The sequence below is a fragment of the Procambarus clarkii genome, chromosome 17 (assembly GCF_040958095.1).
Source record: "Procambarus clarkii isolate CNS0578487 chromosome 17, FALCON_Pclarkii_2.0, whole genome shotgun sequence".
NCBI classification, from domain to species: Eukaryota; Metazoa; Arthropoda; class Malacostraca; order Decapoda; family Cambaridae; genus Procambarus; species Procambarus clarkii.
The window spans coordinates 49,610,118-49,630,768 of NC_091166.1; the positions used below are offsets into that span (position 1 = coordinate 49,610,118).

The window sequence follows — 20,651 nt, forward strand, 5'->3', positions numbered from 1 at the left end:
GGCCTGGTCGAAGACCGGGCCGCGGGGACACTAAAAAAAGCCTCGAAATCATCTCAAGATAACCTCAAGAAGAGGATTCAAAACTATGTGCTGGGTATTTCCAAATGAATGCTCTAGACAACTAGACCATGATATGGTCAAAAGAATTGCAACCTGGGGTTCTGCTGAACCCACAAGGATTCCTAAGGTTTGCAATTTCCCATGGCACTCTGGCTCTGTCGTCCAGTCTACCTCTGATGCCCTACTTTCAATACAAAGATATCACCATAACGTGATTCTGTGATGCTGTTGTGGATTCAATAGAATCTCAGGATGCAATTTTTTTTATCATGTTGTGGCCTAGTCATCCAGAGAGTGCTTCTGGGAATTCCCAGCGCATAGTTCGAAGCCTCATCATGGCTCTTGTGGATTTTCTTATTAACAAGCATGGTTGTCAAAACATTAGAAAAAATAGTTAAAACCAAATGGGTAGAACTGGAGAGTAATGACATAATAATGTACAGACAGTATTGTTCTCAAACATACAGATCCTGTGTAACAAATTTAATTAGTTTTTATGATAGAGCCACACAGATTCTACAGGAAAGAGATGGTTGGGTTGACTGTGTCTATCTAGACCTAAAAAAGGATTTGGACAGAGTTCCACACAAGTAGTTGTTTTGGAAATTAGAACATGTTGGAGGGGTGACAGGGAGACTTCTCACATGACTGAAAAATTTTCTTACTGCCAGGAAAATAAGGTTGGTAATCAAAGGCAATGTATCTGACTGGAGGAGTGTTACTAACGAAGTCTTGCAATCGCAAGAAAAACATAAATACACTTGAAAAGGTGCAAAGGCATGCTACAAAATGGCTTCCGGAACTGAAAAATAAGAGTTACAGAGGAGAGGCTAATGGTGTTAGATATGCCAAAGATAGAAAATAGAAGAAAAAAAAAAGAGGTGATATGATCACCACTTACAAAGTAACAGTATTCGACTAAATTGACAAAGAGGAATTCCTGAAACCAGTAACTTCAAGAACATGAGGACACAGATTCAAGCTATAGAAATAAAAGGTGCCAGATTTTTTTTTTTTATAAAGTTTTCTTTTGCAAACAGTGGTAGACAGTTGGAACAAGTTAAGTGAAAAGGTGGTGGTGGAGTCCAAAACCATCAGTAGTTCAAAGCGTTATATGACAAAAGAGTACTGGGAAGGCGGGACACTAAGAGCATACCTCTCATTCTGTAACTACACTTAAGTAATTACATGCATACATACATATGTATATATATATATGTAGGTATATATATATACCTGTATAAATAAATAGTATTTACATATACATTATGTATTTTATTTGTGAGTAGTTTTGTGTAGACACTTCTATTATCTGGTTACTGACTTAAATGGCTAATCACATTAATTGCACTTTCACTACAAATCTGTCCATATTGGGAAGTGGTATTTGTGTATGTCTTTGCCTCTTTGTACCTTACCTAAGAGAGTTTTCTACACCCTCTCATTGCTTCAGTGTCTCCATAAAGGTGGGGATATACTAGAGCTTTAAACCAGGTGGGCTCTTGTGCTATTTTCTCCTTTGTTGTCATAGATGCACCTCAAAGATCAGTGGTTGAGCTTGTCATCATTGAGTTAAAGATTTGAAGAGGATTGGTTCTCAAGATGCACATACCAGTTGTATGCTTTAATACCAGCAATGCAGTACAGAAGAGTGTTAATTCATACACCTACTGGTATTTCTGTCCTGTGCTGTATGAGCTCTTGTCTGTACGGAGGAGGGCACTCAAGCTAGTGCATATATATATTTGCATTAAGATTACCAGAAAAGCCTTTCTAATGTAGAATTTTGATAGAATGTTTATACATAGTTTGCACCTTAAATATTTAATACATTCTAACTTAAGATTTAAGTATTGCAAGTACTCTGACTGGTAGCTTAGAATGCTTGTATATTGCTTGACTTGAGTGTAGCCCCATACGTGCACATTGAAGGTCTGTTTATCTTGTGAAGCAATTAGATTTTCTCTGTACCACTTAGACTGCTACTGTTGGATCATGTCTTGGGTTCACTATGTATAGTTAGTCCTCATTTGTTAACTTCCTGTTTCAAGTGTCTTTTCTGTTAGATATTGACACTACTTCTCAAACAAATTATTCTGTTAATGCAGGATTAGCAATGAATCTTTTAAATTTTTGGCATTTATTCACATAATGGTATTCTGTGCAACATCTGTTTAATCTGTGTTAAAAAAATAATTGTTTGGCTAATGATGGCCAGTTTTCACAAACGTTATATTCAAAATTGATTCATTAAATTTTCCTTTCACATTGCAAATTATTGCTTTGGTGTTTAACATACATTATTGCACAGATTTGTCAAGTTTTGTAGTATTTCATAAATTGATTTGTCAGTTCATTATAAGCGTGATTTATTTTATGTTGCAAGTAGACTGAGCAATGGGACCACTTGGAATTGCTTTGCAACTTTTGTCATTTAATTTGTTGATTGCTAAATGGCTTTGGAATTTATTGCTCATTTAAAAATATTTGGGTAGTTATAGATGTGCTGCAGTGGGGCACATTTATAGTAATGCTACTATAGCATGCCTCTGAATATTTAACATTCTAAATTTTTGGTGGTTTTTGAAATAGCATCTATGACATAGGGATAACATTGAAGGTGCTTGGTAATTATTGTTGATCTTTCATCTATGACTTATTGGTTGTGAAGTTAGTTGGTTGAAGAAGGTTGGTTAGGTTAGAAGTTAGGTTGGTTAGAAGTTTGGTTGTTATTGCTGTAATGTTTCCTAGAATAGGTTTATTAGCTCTTTGTTTACTTCTATAATTCAGTTAACTTTAAAGGTCTATATATGTGTTTGAGTTTCTTTTTAACTTTTGTATTGTTTTCATGCTGAAAATTAAATTTTCAGTAAATAATTAATGTGAAAAGTTGGATTGGAGTTAAGAAGATGGAGATACAGTATGTGTATGTGTGGTGTGCGATTCACTTTCCCGTTCATGTTGATATAGCTGTCTTTACTTCACTTGGCATACTCTACATTGGTATAGTGTATGCTTCATGTGTGTGAGTAGATTACAGCTATATCACATACCAGAACAAACACCCTAGCATATATTCTTGAGAGCAAAAGTTAATATTTCAAAATGTGGGTTTTTTCTAGGCAAAGAGATAATTGTAGTAATTTGCTTGTATACTGATAACTGCTGTGGAGGGCAGTGCTTTTGTTCTGCATGATGTGATATTTGTCTTTGATTAAGAAGAAAACATCAGTTTCTTCATCCCTAAACTGTTAATTTAAACTGATGGTTTCCTATTAGTATCCCTTGTTTGTTTGATTCTTGTAGACTTTGGATTGCAGGTCTAACAGTTTTTATTTTATGGGTTGACCTGTAGTCCAGAGTCTAGTGCATGCTCCTCTCTGTACTGTAGTCCAGGGCCTAAGTTTAGTTGGTGAGTGTAGGGCAATAGGGACCATTTTGGCCATGTAGGGATCCTATGGCCACGTGGCCAAATGACCGCCCACTGACAGTGGCCATCGGCGCGAAGAGGACTATTGGCTTAGCTTGGACAGTGTCTTGTGCTCTGGCCCGTGTGCTGTGGCCCCCGTGGCTGCCTGCTGCTGCTTGTCGGGATGGCCAGGTGTTGAGGGAGCCTGTTTGGCCTTGTGTGGCTGAGGGTGGCTTGGGAAAGGCCTTGGGCCACTCTGGTCAGTCTGCCTCAAGTTTACTACTCTCACTCAGGAGCTGTTGGTGTTTGGCAACCACGCTGGGAAAGTGATCATAATGCTCATGATGTCATAATGATTGATGATAATAGACGGGCGGTGTTGGTGATGATGCCTGAGCCTGGACTGACTCATACTCACGTGGATCCTCTCCTCTGCAGCAGCGCCGGGCGGTGCTGTCTGTGAGGCTCTCAACCTGTCGCTGCGGCCACCTCTACCCCAGGCCAACGGAACCCTGCATCAACCGCTGCTTCACCATCACCACCACCACCACCTCCAACAACAACAACAACAGCATCAACCACACCTCCACCAACATCACCAACAGCTTCATCACCACCACCACCACCACCAACACCACCAACAGCAGCAACAGCAAATGACTACTGCTGTTTCAACTACGCCTATCAACCATGTTGCCGTCACAGATGCCACCGAAACTTTTGAGGTGAAGATTCACCCTGCAGTGGCAGTGGCGGCAGCTGCAGCCTCAGGGCTGGTGTACCCTGAGGATGCACTAGATTTGGCCTCAGATAAGGTGGCTGGAATGATGACAGTTCGAGAGACAAAGGAAGAACGGGGCATGTTGGAGGCCTCACCAGAGTACAAGACAAAGTTGTACCCATGTCCAGAGTGCCACAAAGTGTTCCGCCACCCCATGTCTCTCCACCACCACCGCCATGTGCACAAGGGAACATACACTTGTCACTCATGTGGTAAGGTATTTTCCCGACGTTGGGATCTCCACCGTCATTTGCACCGATCCAAGATGGGCTGCCGCCGCCCTAATCATGTGACTACAGCTGCTGCAGTGGTAACCGCCACTCCTGGGACTGTAACTACTAGTACCACCGCTGCCACCGCTGCTGCAGCTGCACACCGAGCCGAGTTTGCTCTCGATCTGAACAACCCCCCTTCCAACTGACTGTGATATCACTAGGCGATACTAGAGCATAGAGACGTACATATTATATAGGGACTTGTATTTGTTGTGTTGTTGCGACCAGTGCCGCCATGCCTGGCACTGATTCTGTGATCACCAGCCAAAGATGGAGTGCAGGCGCCCCTGTCATATATATTATGCTGACACCACAGCGCCACGTCCGAGATTATGCCCACATTATTATACCCTTCTCAAGGACACACACTCCGTTTTGGTCTGTTTGAGTTAAATTTAAGAGCAATGGAAAAAATTCCCTCCTTGCATCATTGCTTGGTTTTAGTCAGTTGATTTTAGTCATATAGACTGCCTGTATGTGATAATACCCCAGTGATGCTTATTAATTCTTCACGTTTTGGTTCTCTGTGATATTTGCTTTATTTTAGTTGCTGCCATTACCGTTCTGGCAACAGATCCTGTAGGCTTGTTGTCTCTTTACTCCCATCTCCTTTCCTGCCACTCAACTATATATATATATATATATTTAGAGTGTTGTTGGTATTGTTGTTCCTATATACCTTACATTATCAGCTACCAGACGTGAATGGTATGTCGAAACTTAGGGCAATAATAAATGTTATTATACTGATGGCTGCCAATCATTATTTGTTATGTCCTTTTTAACCCCTTTCATAGTGCCAAAATCTGTGTATTTAATCAGCAAGATGATTTGTTAAAGAAAGTAGTTAAGAATATATTGATATTATTTAAATTAAAGTGAATTATGTCAGGACATTTGAACTTAGTATTTATTTTTAAATCTTAATAATTTAAAAAGTAATAAACGAAAAGATATGACTTTTAAAAGATAGAAATAAAGAACCGCTACTGGACTAGCTCTGTCGTTAGTATTGCATACTTTGGATTTAAATTGAAGATTGGTGTACGGTGTGATTACTTATAAAATATCGTTACCATTTCAAGCCAGAAGAAATTATGAACTTCAGACGAAATGTTTAAATAAAACTTAACGAATTTTATGAAAACGTTCATAATTTATTTATTGCTAGTGTTATAAAGTAACAGGCTGAGGTTTAACTTATTTTGATTTATAACTTTTGGTGTTAAAGTTGAGTTGAAGCTTGAGGTACATTAGTTTTTGTAAAAATCGAATTCTGAAACATCTTGAATGTGAGCCTACCTGTACTTAAAGAGAGAAAGTTATCTCAAAAGCATTTTGTTTAATAGTGTCTAGGGAAATATTCATGAACAGTTTTAGCATGTAAATTTGTCTATACTGTATACATTTGCTATATAACTATTATTTATATTTTTTTTAAATTGGACTCAAAGTACAAATAGTGGCAGTCATAGAGTGGCCTTTACTTGTTTTCTGAAAGATATTTGCTGACTGAATTTTCTTCTTTGCCTTCCTTTGTAGAGAGAAGGTTTGTTGAATACACCTTTCATGCAAGTCTTTCCACCCATGGATTATACACCATGCTTGTCTATCCATAAATATATATGCTGTTACCCCCACACTCAAGCAAGATGGTACATGTGGAGTCTTTTTCCCAGCACTTTAGTGACCAACAATCTGCACTTTCTTCTTCAATTTGTTTTCTCCTCTCACCTCATAAGGGTTGTCTCAGCAGATATGTGAAGGATACAAAAGTTTGGAAAGAGGAAAGCAAAAAATGTTAATTGGGGAAAGCAAGAATCTGTTTAGAGGATAGTAATACTGTACATGGAGTAGCATGCAATCAGAGTGTAGGTAAAGATAGACGCTGGGGTTTTCATTTGTGTTTCCATAAGTGCTGGAGACGAGCTCACTTGTTACTCATTCAGAGAATATTTTATGATGGAGACGAAAACTATGCTGTTAAATCTTTATTGTCCATTTGTTTCTTGAGAGAATATTATATATTTAATGAAAGAGAGTTATGTATTACTAATACATATATTAAACATAAGGCTATACACAAATATACATGGTACAGCCTAAATTATGAAATTGTAGAAAAAGAATATTTATGTGCTTGTTGAGTGAAGTATGTGAAAGTATGCAATTTGAGAGCATTGAGGGGAATATTTTGAGGAATATTTTGAGGTTTGTCTGATCACATGTTGGTGCTATTAGAGATGATGTTAAAGTGATGAGAGGTGATTTATTCCTTACAAGGATCCAGGAGGCGAAAGTATAAAAGTTCAGTGAGAGTGACCTTATTGATGAGTACAAAAGAAGATTGATAGTGATGTTGTATTAAGAGACTATGAACAAATGGATCTTAGTGCCATGTAGGCACTATGAGGAATGTTTGCTTAAGGAATGCCATTGAAGTGTGTGGAGATGAGAGTAACTGCTTCCTGGGATGAAGAGGTGTCATCAGCAGTTGATAATAAGAAAAAGAAATGGATTTTATGAATATAAAGTGAAGAAGAGAAATATGCAAGAAAATAGGAGAATAATGAAAATTAAAAGTATTGTACTTGAAAGAGTAGTTAGATGAGAAAGAGCAAATGAGGAGATAGGAAGACAAATTAAAGAAACTTTTTTCAGAAAGCAGGAATCTCTTAGGGAAGAAGTAAGAAAATACAATCAGAAGACTGGTGGAGGAAGGAGTAGATGGAAATATTATATTATTAAAGATAAGCATGGAAGAATGTTAAATGGTGAAGAGGAGAGTAGAAGTAAGTAGAAGATGTTAAAGTTTTAATGAGTGAAGGTGACAAAAGAGGTACTGTATTGATGTGAATGTGATTTAATGGAGTGAGGAGGAGGCAAGATTGTATTTTAGCTAATATATATCCTTGGAAAGGGTTTGTACATGAGTGAAGAAGTAAAAATGTGGGATAACTACAGGTGTTGATGCTGCTTGTTTTCATGATTTGACAAGTGCAAAATTTGAAGTACTTATACTGTAGTTTTGTGATAACCAGACATGTACAAACCTCATTACTCCAAGGAAGAGTCAATATAATGGTGCTAAGTGTGGATAGGTTGGCTGTTAAGGTATTCTATATCTGTATATAAACAAATTTGGTGACTGTAGTGAATTGTAAAGAAATTATGGGATAGTAATTATAATACCTCTGTATAGAAATAAAGGAGAATGTAGTAATTGCAAGAATTATATAAGCATTAATTTAGTAAGTGCAGTGAGCAGAGTGTATGACACAATAGTGGCTGAAAGAGTAATGAAAATTACTGGGATATTGATTAGTGGTAAACAAAGTGGGTTCCATGGAGGATAGAAGAGGGTGCATTTATCAGATATTTGGATTTAAACAAACTTGTAGTGAAGGCAGAGTTTATGTATGCAGATGACACAGTACAGTTCTTTTAGCAAAGGGTGATAGATAAAAGTGGAGTTTATGTAATCAAAGTTGAGAGCAGAGATAGTTAAGGAAAGAACTGTGTTCTTATAATGAAAGTTGTGGTTAGAGAAGAATATAGGATATATGCATCTAGAGGGCTGCCAGACTGGTAGTCCTGACTCATGTATGGATGAGAGACGATACTGTGGTATATACACGAAACATCAAACATTATAGAAAAAGAAATGGATAATCTGAGAAGCCTATTTCGTGTTAGAAAAATAGGGAAAGGAATGAAATGTAAAGGAAAGATGTGAAGTACAATAGTCAGTGAATTGCAAGATCGAGGAGAGAGTACCAAGATGGTTATGGCATGTTGATGATGATACACTATCGAAGAGAGTTTATTGGAGGGTAGGTGGAGGAGAAGGCGGCTATGAGCAAGATGTTCGCACAGGGTGAAAGGGTGAGAAATTGGGGATTGAGTGATCAGCACATGTAATATGGTAAGAAACAAGATCAGGTGGAAGCTGTAAATAGGGAGTAAATGAATGTGTTTGTAATACAGTAGCAAAGTACAGGGCAATTTGCCTGGTTTTATGAAGCAGTGGAATACTGCTGTGAATGCTTGCCAGAGTATGTTGGTTCTTGTTTATCCTTGATGCTATGTAGCATAAATGGTATGATGAATAGATGAGTGATATATACTGTTTTCAGCATCTATATTCTTCTTTTGCTATATTGTTCCACATTTTTCTCCAGGTTGATGCCTTCATACATCACAAAAGTTGGAAACAGGGTTATGATAATGTATTACATGTGGAACATAATGACATTGTGTGTTTGTGTGTGTGTGTGTGTTTGCTGTGGTTGGGGTGGGGGAGTTGGTGGGTGGGAGTAGGTAGGTGAATGATGAGACAAAATTGAAATATATAATCATATAAGACTGGTAAAAAATTAAGCATTTCATTGAGATACTGGGCATGTGTGATAAGTAAATTTTAGCTGTATTATTCCTTGTGTATTTGCATGCAGTAGTACTCATGCACAAAGCCTAAAAAAAATTATGAAACACTGATCAATATTTCATAATAAATAAACTTCAAAACATACTAATGTATTTATATTCACAACAATTGCCATTAATGCAATAAATTCAAGATTTTCATGATGTCTTACATATTTGATTTATGTGATGTCTTACATATTCGTATTTGGCTCATATTCTGGAAAACATTAATTAGCTATTTTGCATCTGGAGTTTTAAGAGAGTCCAATCTCTCTCATTTATTTCTTCCATTTTTATTATTATTATTCAGACAAATACCAATATTATTTTTTTTTTTAATTTTGATTCAATTACTATACATTATGTACTGTGTTTATCTACAGTACTATATTTATTTATTTATTAGTATACTGTAAATGTATCTATTCAGTAATAAAGTATCGCAGGTGACTGCCAATACTATATTGTCAATCAGTCAATACTATAATGATTTTTCACTGTTGACAATTGCATTCAACAAAAATAACTTTACATGCTGTACCTACACAAATTTAAGTCTGGCATTTTGGAAACAGGATAATTATATTTATTTTGGGGTGGGAGGCACTTAAATTTTCTGGATGGTCCAAATGTTGGCTGCAAGAAAGTAGGTCGTTTAAATATCTTGCCACTGCCGAGTCACATGAGCCGCAACCTGGCCTCCTTACAGAGATACAGGTAGCAGGGCATTGTTATGATCACTCACTGGAAACACCCAGAAAGTTAGTGATGCAGTATATACAACTACAAGGTTCACAGAAGAAAAAGCACTGAAACAGCCAAACGACACTGCAAATGATTCACCAAGTAGCTAGTTATGGCTGATTGTTGACAGGTGGCAGCACCACTGGAAGCTCCCTGCTTCCTCGTCATCTTTGCCTCAGTCCAGAGCTGATGTCCATGAGGGTGGACCTCCTCAAGTCACTGGGTTTGACTGATCCTGTTCTTTCCAAGATAAACAAGGACCATCCTTTGGACTCTTATCTATCCTATGATGGTTTTGTGTTTTGTTCCCGATTTTAGTATTTCTTTCATGTGTGTGTGTGTTTCAAGCCGCACTTGTTATGCGAACTTGGTTTCTTCTTTGCCCCAAGTTGCATGTGTTTAGGGCAGCCCTTCCCTAAGAGATCATTTGGCATTGTCCCTGCCCTTACAGACTGATTTTTCTGGTGGGTTAAGGAGTTTGCCCCTGAGAGGCTGGTCCTACTGTGTAGGGCTTCTCACCCTGGGTAATGCACAAGTCTCTGACTCCTCTACATCACCCTGTGGTTAGGGGCATTCAGAGTTTATTGTTGTTGAGTGCACTGGGGTTTGCATGCATGTCTATATGGCATGTTGCTGATTTTTCATTACATTTAATGTTTCCTACTTCTGTAGTCCATTTTGCAAGAGGCCAAAACACTGGTAATTGACATGCTGGGTTTTTGTCTTTGTTGTTAACTTATGCTACATCGTTAAGCTTCAGTAGCTGTCACAGCCAATTTCTGTAAACTTTGCTGTGTCATGTTCGAAAACCTTTTTGCAAATCCCATGCTATTGTATACATATTTCTCAAGAAAGAAATATAAAAAGGAAGAGGTTTAGCCATATGAAGTGAAGTCTAATACAAGTTAAATGTAGAGAGAGTCACAATAATGTGGCTGAAACATATGACTCAACCTTCACCACTGCCACATTGGGTTATATTCCACCAAGACCTTGTCTTCACCACTGCCACGTTGGGTTATATTCCACCAAGACCTTGTCTTCACCACTGCCACGTTGGGTTATATTCCACCATGACTTTGTCTTCAACACTGCCACATTGGGTTATATTCCACCATGACCTTGTCTTCAACACTGCCACATTGGGTTATATTCCACCATGACCTTGTCTTCAACACTGCCACATTGGGTTATATTCCACCATGACCTTGTCTTCAACACTGCCACATTGGGTTATATTCCACCATGACCTTGTCTTCAACACTGCCACATTGGGTTATATTCCACCAAGACCTTGTCTTCACCACTGCCACGTTGGGTTATATTCCACCATGACCTTGTCTTCAACACTGCCACATTGGGTTATATTCCACCATGACCTTGTTTTCAACACTGCCACATTGGGTTATATTCCACCATGACCTTGTCTTCAACACTGCCACATTGGGTTATATTCCACCATGACCTTGTCTTCAACACTGCCACATTGGGTTATATTCCACCATGACCTTGTCTTCAACACTGCCATGTTGGGTTATATTCCACCATGACCTTGTCTTCAACACTGCCACATTGGGTTATATTCCATCATGACCTTGTCTTCAACACTGCCACATTGGGTTATATTCCACCATGACCTTGTCTTCAACACTGCCACATTGGGTTATATTCCACCATGACCTTGTCTTCAACACTGCCATGTTGGGTTATATTCCACCATGACCTTGTCTTCAACACTGCCACTTTGGGTTATATTCCACCTTGACCTGTATTCAACACTGCCATGTTGGGTTATATTCCACCATGACCTTGTCTTTAACACTGCCACTTTGGGTTATATTCCACCATAACCTGTCTTCAACACTGCCATGTTGGGTTATATTCCACCTTGACCTGTCTTCAACACTGCCACATTGGGTTATATTCCACCTTGACCTGTCCTCAACACTGCCACATTGGGTTATATTCCACCTTGACCTGTCGTCAACACTGCCATGTTGGGTTGTATTCCACCTTGACCTTGTCTTCAATATTTTCGTACACTCCTTTGGCTGCATATTTTAATGCAAACATCAAGTGCCTCCATATAATTTGTATACAATAACAGTATTGCTTGGCTCTTTATTAGATGACTAAACTCTTTGATATACAGTATAGACGATTATTGGTGCAGTGGTCACAGTACTGTCTATATTTAGGGGTGATCTTGAATGGTATGGGTTCGAAACCTGGCCAGGTCAAATAGAGTTCTTAGTGATCTATGACTTGCGGGTTCATGCAGCTTTCTCACATATAGCTCAAGCTTTAATTTTTCATTATTTTCTCAGCTTCTTTTCTTGAGTATATCCAGTTGTTGTGATACTGTAATAATTCCTTGTAGAACCCACTGCATTAATTTTCATTCCATATTTTTTCACTCCTATGTTTTCTAATTAATTTAGTCAAAGTTAGTATATTATATGTGAATGAGTACACTGTGTTTCTTTGCTTTATTAAAGCAAATACTGTACTAAACTTTACACTAAAGTCATGGAATGTTACGGCTCTTGTCATTCATGTTTGAAACTGTAATCACAAGCATAAATGATACTTTATTCATGATGACCAGACCACAATTCAGAAGATGCAGAGACGACGACATTTCAGTCCGTCCTGGACCATAATCAGGTCTCTCACTTCTTAATAATGGTCCAGGATGGACCAAAATGTTGTTGTTTCTTCATCTTCTAATGTGTGGTTTGGTCATCATCTCTTCAGCCACGTTATTGTGACTCATCATTTGCATACTTTATTCATTACAGGAACTCTATTGTTTGCCATATTACTGTTCGAGTCACTGACATAAGTGCATGTCAGTATTTGTCACTGACATGAGTGTATGTGGAGATGTGTTTGTCACTGACATGAGTGTATGTGGAGATGTGTTTGTCACTGACATAAGTGAGTGTGGAGATGTGGTTGTCACTGGCATAAGTAATTACCTAAGTGTAGTTACAGGATGAGAGCTACGCTCATGGTGTCTCGTCTTCCCAGCACTCTTTATCATATAACGCTTTGAAACTACTGACAGTTTTGGCCTCCACCACCTTCTCACTGAACTTTTTCCAACCATCTACCACAATATTTGTGAAAGTGCATATCTTTTAATGCTTACCTATCAGTGACTATGGGGGAGTGAGGTCTAGTGAGGTCTAGCCCTGTCTTCTAGCCACTTATACTTAGCTCCTTCAATGCATTCCACTTGCCAACCACTTGTACAAGGTGTGACAACTTGCTTGCATCTCTAAGACTGAAGCTTCCACTGATGTCCCCTTGTCCTACCTCATTTTAATTTAAATAGACTTACTTTGGGCACTTTCTCTGTTCCCCTCATGATCTTGTATGTAGTGATCATATCCCCCTCTTGTTTATTTTCTCCTCTTAAGGTTGTGAGTATGAGTTATCTCATCCTGTCTTCATAGCCCTCTCAATTCTAGTACTAATCTAGTTGGAAACCTCTGTACTTTTTCAAGTTTTTTTGTACTTTACAATGTGTGGGTTCCATGCTGGTGCTGCATACTCAAGTGATGGTCTCACACTGGCAAAGTGTATGACCCTGCAAGCCTCATTGTTTAAATTTGTAAACAATGTTCTTATGTTTGCAAACATCCCAGCAATGTTATCCTGTTCATATGAGCTTCTGGTGTTAGTGTTGGGATGATGTCTACTCACAGCTCTTTTTCTTTTTATTGTTTCTTGTAATTGCCTTCCCCCTTATGGTGTAGTTAAATACAGATCTCCGTCTCCCTTACTCATTTTTATTACTTTACACTTATACATGGATTGAATTCCAGCAGCCATTTATCTGTTTGTTCCTGAAGTTTGTCAAAGTCTTCTTTCAGCACCCTACAGTCCTCTTCAGTTCTCACTTTCCTCATAAACTTTACTTCATCTGCAAACATCGACATGTACTCCCTCACTCCCTCTGGAAGGGCATTCACCTAAATTAGAAAGAGTATTAATCCTAGGATAGAGCCTTGTGAAACACTATTTTCCACTACTCACTGAGCCTGACTTATCCTCTCTTACTATGACCTGTTTCCTGTCCATCAGGTGGTCTCGTATCCAGTCCAGTGCTTTTTCTTGTTCCGCTGTTTGTCTCTCCAAATTGTTTATTTATCTTTTTATGAGGAAGTATCAAAAGCTTTCTGGCAATCTAAGAAGTTGCTTTTTGAACTATTAAAAGCTTTCTGACAATATCTTGTCTTATTTTGGTGATGCTGTTGCAGAATTCAATCAAGCTTGTTAAGTATGATTTTCCCTCACTAAAGGTGCATTGTGCCATTGTTTACCCTCTCCCCAAAAGTTCTATAATCGTTTTCCTGATTACTTTTTCCAGCATTCTGCATGGAATGCATGGTAATAATATTAGGCTATAGTTTAGTGCTACATTTCATGATTATTGGAACTACCTTTGCCTTTTTCCAAATTCTGGTAGCTCTACCATCTCTAGGCAGAGATGACAGTGACCAGGAACTACACCCTGGTCAGTATGGGTGTAGTTTTGACCACTATAGCTAATGGGTAATAATAGATCTTTGCAGGTGTGCTTAAGTTACTGATATAAGTGTTTCCCGAGTTGCTTCTGTACCCGTGCCCCTATACTTTTTCCTTGCCTATTTTTGTCTTTTTTTTTTCCTTTTCCTTTCCTTACACAGTTGATCATGAGTTTGTTGTTTTTTCATCAACTTCTCTCATGAAAGGTATGAACTGTTCTCTTGCTTCTTCGCATTTCTGTGTTATGAGTTCCATCATCTCATTGTGTGTGAAGATGGGTTTGTCACTGATATGTGTGTGTGATGTCTTTTGTTACTGACATAAGTGTGTGTGGAGATGTGCTGGAGTCACTGAAAAAAGTGTGTGTGTGTGTGTGGAGATGTGCGTGAGTGACTGACTTCAGTGCATTTGGTGATGAAAACAGGTCAAAGAAGCTGGTGAAGATTGTACACAAACTTTGTATGAATGTATACAGTACATGTATACAGACATTTATGCATGCATACTTTCATAAACACACATTCACAGAGGCAATTAGGTAATTACATACACACACTTGCATTCACATTCACATTCACACTCACACTAGTGAGCCATTCAGCCAGTTGGTAAGCAGCGCTCCCAAGGAATCGTTATCTGTGCAATACTGGTCAGAGAGTTGTGCTAGTTGTGTTGCACGATACATAAATGTTCTCTCTAACTAAAAATACGAAACTGTGGGCTTTTAAGACGTCAAGAACACTTTTTAAGATAAATATACGAAGCAGCTTAATCTTGGTCAAATTGTTTACATCATAGCTGAAGGCTTGAAGGAGGCAGTGTTGTGGTAAATTAAATTTTGTTACTGAACCACAGATGAGCCCAATATAGCAGAATTATAAGTAAGGTTATCTAGACTAGGAGCAAATCAAGAGAAACAGGAAAAAATTATCAGTGAATTAAATGAAGGGTTCCATCAGGCATTCTCTGTGCACTGAAAAATTGTGTTCAAAACAAGGTCTTTGTCTTCCTACACTGTATTGGTAAAAACATGGTATGTGCACCATGGGTGGGTCAAACTCCTTAGCATGGTATGTGCACCATGGGTGGGTCAAACACCTTAGCATGGTATGTGCACCATGGGTGGGTCAAACAGAAAGGTATGCACATTTCTAGGGTAAAGAATTAAGGTGGCAGCTGTTAAGTAAAGTTTGCTGTGAGTTTTGAGTTGTTCGGTGAACAATATATAAGCAGAAATTGAACAACAAAATACTGTATTGATCAAGATGCAGAGTAGAGAAGAAACTTATAAAAAAATAGGTTCAAGAAGTAAGAAGTACTGTATTAGATTAATATATATCCAAAATGTGAAAGAAGTTTGCAGAGGTTACTATACGAAAACATATATGTTAATTTTGCAACAATAACAGAAACTAAAATAAGAATATTGAATAAGGTAATTTTTGTCAAAAATTATTAGTTCTAAAGTAATAAACTAAAGGCCACCATCTGTCTACTGGCCTTAATGAGGACAGGAAGCCTGTGACTTGTGAAAGGTCCCCCATTTGTCCTGACGATTTTATCGAGTTTGATCTTAAATTGCAGCAGTGTTTTGGTATTAATGACTTTGGTGGGTAGGGGGGTTTGATAAAGACATGTAACAGTTAAAAAGATAGTGATTTTTATATCTATATATACTGTATACATATAAGAAGTACAATATGCACCAATGTGTTGATACAGATTTTTGGTGAGTAATTGACGCATTCTCATAAAGTCACAAACACACAGTGTCTTGGTAAGAGAGTCACTGTCACTGAAGTTATCCTTCAAAACCAAGACAACATAAACAGTAATGTGTGAAGATCTTAATCCCAAGTGAGAAATTGAATGTTATAAATTTGTTTATTCATCCTTCAGTAGTAAATTTTCAAGAGAAGAATATGATTGCATTGTGGTGTGATTGTTGATCATGCTCAAAGACCTACTACTAAATGATGTTCAGAAGAGAATTACAAGTATTATAATACAAGATTTTAATTTTAAATAGTGTGGTACCTCCAAATTCAGGATCTCTTCAAACAATGGATGCAATACAGCTCCTGGATCCATCCTCTAATATTTTATTTTTTTCTGAAATAGTCTGTATTCTGGAGGGGGGCCCTCCCCTGTTAAATCCTAATCATTAGGCAAATTAATTTCCTGCCAATCATATTTTCTGAGGGAGCGCCATGTGGGGCTGTGGCTCTGCATTGTTTGGGTGAAGCCCTTTTCTGCTCAGGTTCAGAGGCAGTTGAAATGCCCAGTCCTTCCAAGGTTTTGGAGTTGTCTTTCCAACCACCTTCTTATTCTGAACTTTCTTCTTTGGAGCCCAGTTTCTTTCCCAGGTGTTGAATGAGTGAGAACCTCAGTTCTACCCTAGAGCCTTCTCAACTGGCTGCTAAGGTTGGAGGAGTTCAGTAAGGGTCCTTGGGTTCCTTTCGGCTCATCTGAGGAGGGTCTGTCACTTCAGGGGTTGGGATTTTCACACCCTCCTTCCTTGTGCTAGTTTGATTTTCAAGCTCTCTAACCCCCCTCCCACCCAGGTTCGTTTCAAGACACCATACAGTCCTTTGGATTCGTTCTTCTGGAATTTTCCTCCTCAAGTCCCTCCTTCAGTGACTCAGCCTATTCTCTTTAAGTACCTTCTGCAAAATAAGGATCTTGCCACTCTGATGGACACTGTTTGAGTTTAGGTTCTCTTTGCTTTACTGGCTGCATTGTGAGGTCCCGGAGTCTTCCTGGCTGGCTGACAACTCTGTGTTTGGGAGGGGGGTTTGACAGAGCTTGTGCTGTGTCCACACACTTGAATGGCAGGAGGTTTCGAATGTTATTTGGCAGTCTTCCTTGATCGCTTCTCAATGACTGTTTGCTTCTACTCTTGCTTGGGATGTGGGGTATGTGGCAACTCCATGCACAGCTTCTTTTGTTTTTGGAACCCTTGCTTCAGAAGACTTCTGGGCTTGTTTGCACCTGGCAACTCTTGTGCATTTTCTGACCCTCGTGGAGGTTTTATCTGATTGGCTCCATGAGGATGTCACTATGCTTGGCAACTTTACCCAAGTTGTAAATACCCATCCTTTGGGAGACAGTGATGACATTCATCTCAGTCTGTTTCATGTGTTGGCAGGCTGTGCTGGCCCAGTTTCTGGATTTGGCCAGGTCGTTAGCATTTTTGTGTGCCTCCCCCCTTTTCACCCTTCCTCTTCATCGAAGATGGTTTTTCTCAGTTTTTGTCTTCAGCAGCAGTTTCTTGTCATCCAGTTTCTCATTTGTCATGTACTCAAGGTTCTGTGCCCTCATTCATAGAGGTGGTCTGATTGGGTGGAGGCTTTGTCTGTTGTTGGTCAAGGTAGGTCCTCAGGGAAGCCAGATTCCGTGACTCCTTGTGCTTCCTTTGGCTTTTTTTTTTTTTTTTTTCTGCTCATCGACACTGTTCTTGTGTATCACAGAAAGATACCGATGCTTGTGATTTGCTATAGCTGTTTTGCAGTTTATCCCTTTTGTGAGGTGGTGGGGGATGCCTAGACTGGTTTGTAGCCTCCTGAGCTTGAGCCAGGGATCTGGTTCTTCCCCAGTTTGTACGGGTTCAGGTTCCTGGTAGAAATCCAAGTTGGTTCCATCCCAGGTTTAGACTTTGTTGGGCCTAATTTCAGATTGGCTTTTTTATTTATTTATTTATTTATTTATTTATTTATCTATTTGGTTATACTGTACAAGAGTTCTTACATTATTGTAATGCCACTAGCATGCATAGCGTTTTGGGTAGGTCTTCAATCCTAATTTTTCCCCGGAATACGAGCCACCAAATCATTTAACGACCAGGTACTCGAGGCTACAGTTAAGGATTGGCACCCAGTCAATCCTCCCCGGCCAGGATACGAACCCAGGCCAAAACTGCTTGCGAAGTTCCGGGTGAGTGTTTTACCATTGCGCACGGGGACTTTGCTTTCTCTTCCTCCACCGGCCCTGCTTTATCTGCATGTCTTATGTTGGATCTGCCCTGGATGGCTGGGGCTTCATGACCAGCACTGACCAGGCTGCTCGTGGTCGTTGGTTGGATCCATTCCATTGGGTGCACATCATGGTGTGTGAGTTGGCAGCCAGATGGCATGTCCTAAGGAGGATTGAGATTCCTCTGAGGTTCTGGCTCTGGCTTCGTTTGGCTTCACTGGGAGCCTGTCGGCCGAGTGGACAGCACGCTGGACTTGTGATCCTGTGGTCTCGGGTTCGATCCCGGGCGCCAAAAAGAAACAATAGGCAGAGTTTCTTTCACCCTATGTCCCTGTTACCTAGCAGTAAAATAGGTACCTGGGAGTTAGTCAGCTGTCACAGGCTGCTTCCTGGGGGTTGAGGCCTGGTCGAGGACCGGGCCGCGGGGACACTAAAGCCCTGAAATCGTCTCAAGATAACCTCAAGATTTGGAATGATTCCCAGTGGTTCATTGCTTCAACTGAGGGGTGTTGCTTTGGTCCATTATCGTGTGGGGCTGGATGCTGTGTGTAGCTCAGATTCTGGATTCTCGGGATTTAGTTCTCTGAACCATTCCCCATTCATGATGTGTCCAGCATTCTCGTAGGTGGGTTTTCTTGCTTTCACACATCTCCATTGACTATTGACAATGCCTCCTTCTGTTGGCTCTGCAAGTCATTCAGTCGCTCCAAGGTGGACCTCTTTTCATCAGCTTAGAACAAGCGCTTCCCCTCCTATGGGGCTCCATTCCCCAATATCGAATCCCTTGCTGTGGATACTTATTGGCTGGACTGGTCGAGGTGGGGGGTTCATTTAGCTCTTTTCCCAAGTTCAGCTGTTGCTTAAGGTGCTTGCCATGTTGGAGTCTTTCAAAGGAAGGGTGAACCTTTTGGCTTCTTTGTGGCTGGCTCAATCTTGGCTTTTGGACTGTCTTGCCTGGTGTTGAAAACTGGCCATTTTTTTCCTGCTCCACCTTTGTCAGGAGATCAGTCAGGTGACATACAGTACCTTGTTGATTTAAACTTCTCAGCTCTTTGCATCTGGACTTTTTTATGCATCTCTCTCGCCATCCCTAGGGTGAGCAGGTGCTCTGGTTTGATGGTGTCCTCAAGGTGGCAGTATGAGGTACAGTAGTTTGATGTTCAATTCACCTCTTCCTTACTCTTCATTGCCTTTCTTTAATCTCCATTTTGGTTGTGGTTTCTTTTCTTTCTCAGTGATTTTTGACTGGCATTTTATGCCAAGTACTGTACTGTGTTTGGCAAATACAGATACAGTATTTGTAGTACTGGTACCATTAGGAGAAAACATTGGTGTCTCGGACAGCTATTAAGCATATTTAAAACAAAATTATTTAATTACTGTATGTGGTTCATATTCCTTACAAATTTAGCATGAAAAGTATATGTAATTTGGTGATACATAACAAAAAACAAACTTTCAGGAAAATCCGGATTTCACACACATTCAGATTAGGGTTGGAATAATAATGGAAAACCAGGCTGTGCCTGTATAGAAAAAACCCAAAGAGAAAATACTTCACCCTAAAAAAAAATCTTTGATAAATATGATTGTGTTGAATTTATACAGTAATGGGAATTTATATCTTGGGAACACGTACAACATATTTAGGTTACTTGGACTATAGAGTATTACTGTATCTATTTGAAAAATGAGACTAAATGTTTTTCTGTTTTTCACTACAGTATTTAAATTTTTTGTTATCTCACAGGTGGAAAGAGCATGCATTTTTTATGAAATATACTGTATAGTATGTAAAAAAGGCAAATGTAAAAATTTTTGGTTTTGTCTAGATTTTGACCTTTGCTAAGGATTGGGCCAAAATAAATGGTGTTGAAGTCTTAAGGGTTAGATGCGGTATACATTTTGGAAAGTTAGACAGTTTGGAGGAGAGACAAAATTGGGAAGATAGTTGGAGTAATAGCCATCTTGGTAAGTAATCCTGTAGTGGTCAGTGAATTTGTGCAACAAACCCCAAACAATGTTGAAGTAATTGCAGTGAAGCTCCAAATGCTAACCAAAAAAATATAATTTCACTTAAAAATACTGCAGTAATACTATTCATGGGCAAAAGGTGATCTTGATATGATAATGGAGGGAGTGCTCTTGATCCAGATCCCTGACCAGCTGACATGCCAACTGACTTAGGGGGCACAAACCAGCCAGTCATTGAGGTAGGCCAACACAGGAACCTGTAATAGATGTGCAGATGATGAGTCAGAATAACGTGACTGAAGATATGATGACCAAACCACACATCAGAACCTGTAATAGATGTAGCTGGGTTACCACTACCCGCGCTAACCAGGTAAAAATACGGGAGTCAGATTCAAGGCGCAAGGAAGAACCTTGCAGAAGTAAGCTTGTCATTCCACAATGAAATCTACCAGTTCTGAAATCTTGGATG

General features: G+C 39.3%; 1 protein-coding gene across 8 annotated transcripts in view; it reads left to right on the forward strand.

Annotated features, from left to right (window-relative positions):
* Positions 1–20,651, forward strand: part of LOC123772439 (protein abrupt) — a 169,494-nt gene that overhangs the window by 41,956 nt on the left and 106,887 nt on the right. For 2 of the 8 annotated variants that reach the window (XM_069326009.1, XM_069326007.1), the window contains exon 7: positions 3,911–9,056. The exons of 4 other annotated variants lie outside the window; for them this stretch is intronic. In XM_069326009.1, coding sequence (XP_069182110.1) covers positions 3,911–4,671 — 761 coding nt within the window. In that variant the 3' untranslated portion in view covers positions 4,672–9,056. Of the gene's footprint in view, positions 1–3,907; positions 9,057–20,651 lie in introns of those variants that run through there. 2 more of the 8 variants (XM_069326006.1, XM_069326008.1) reach the window with 1 other exon arrangement.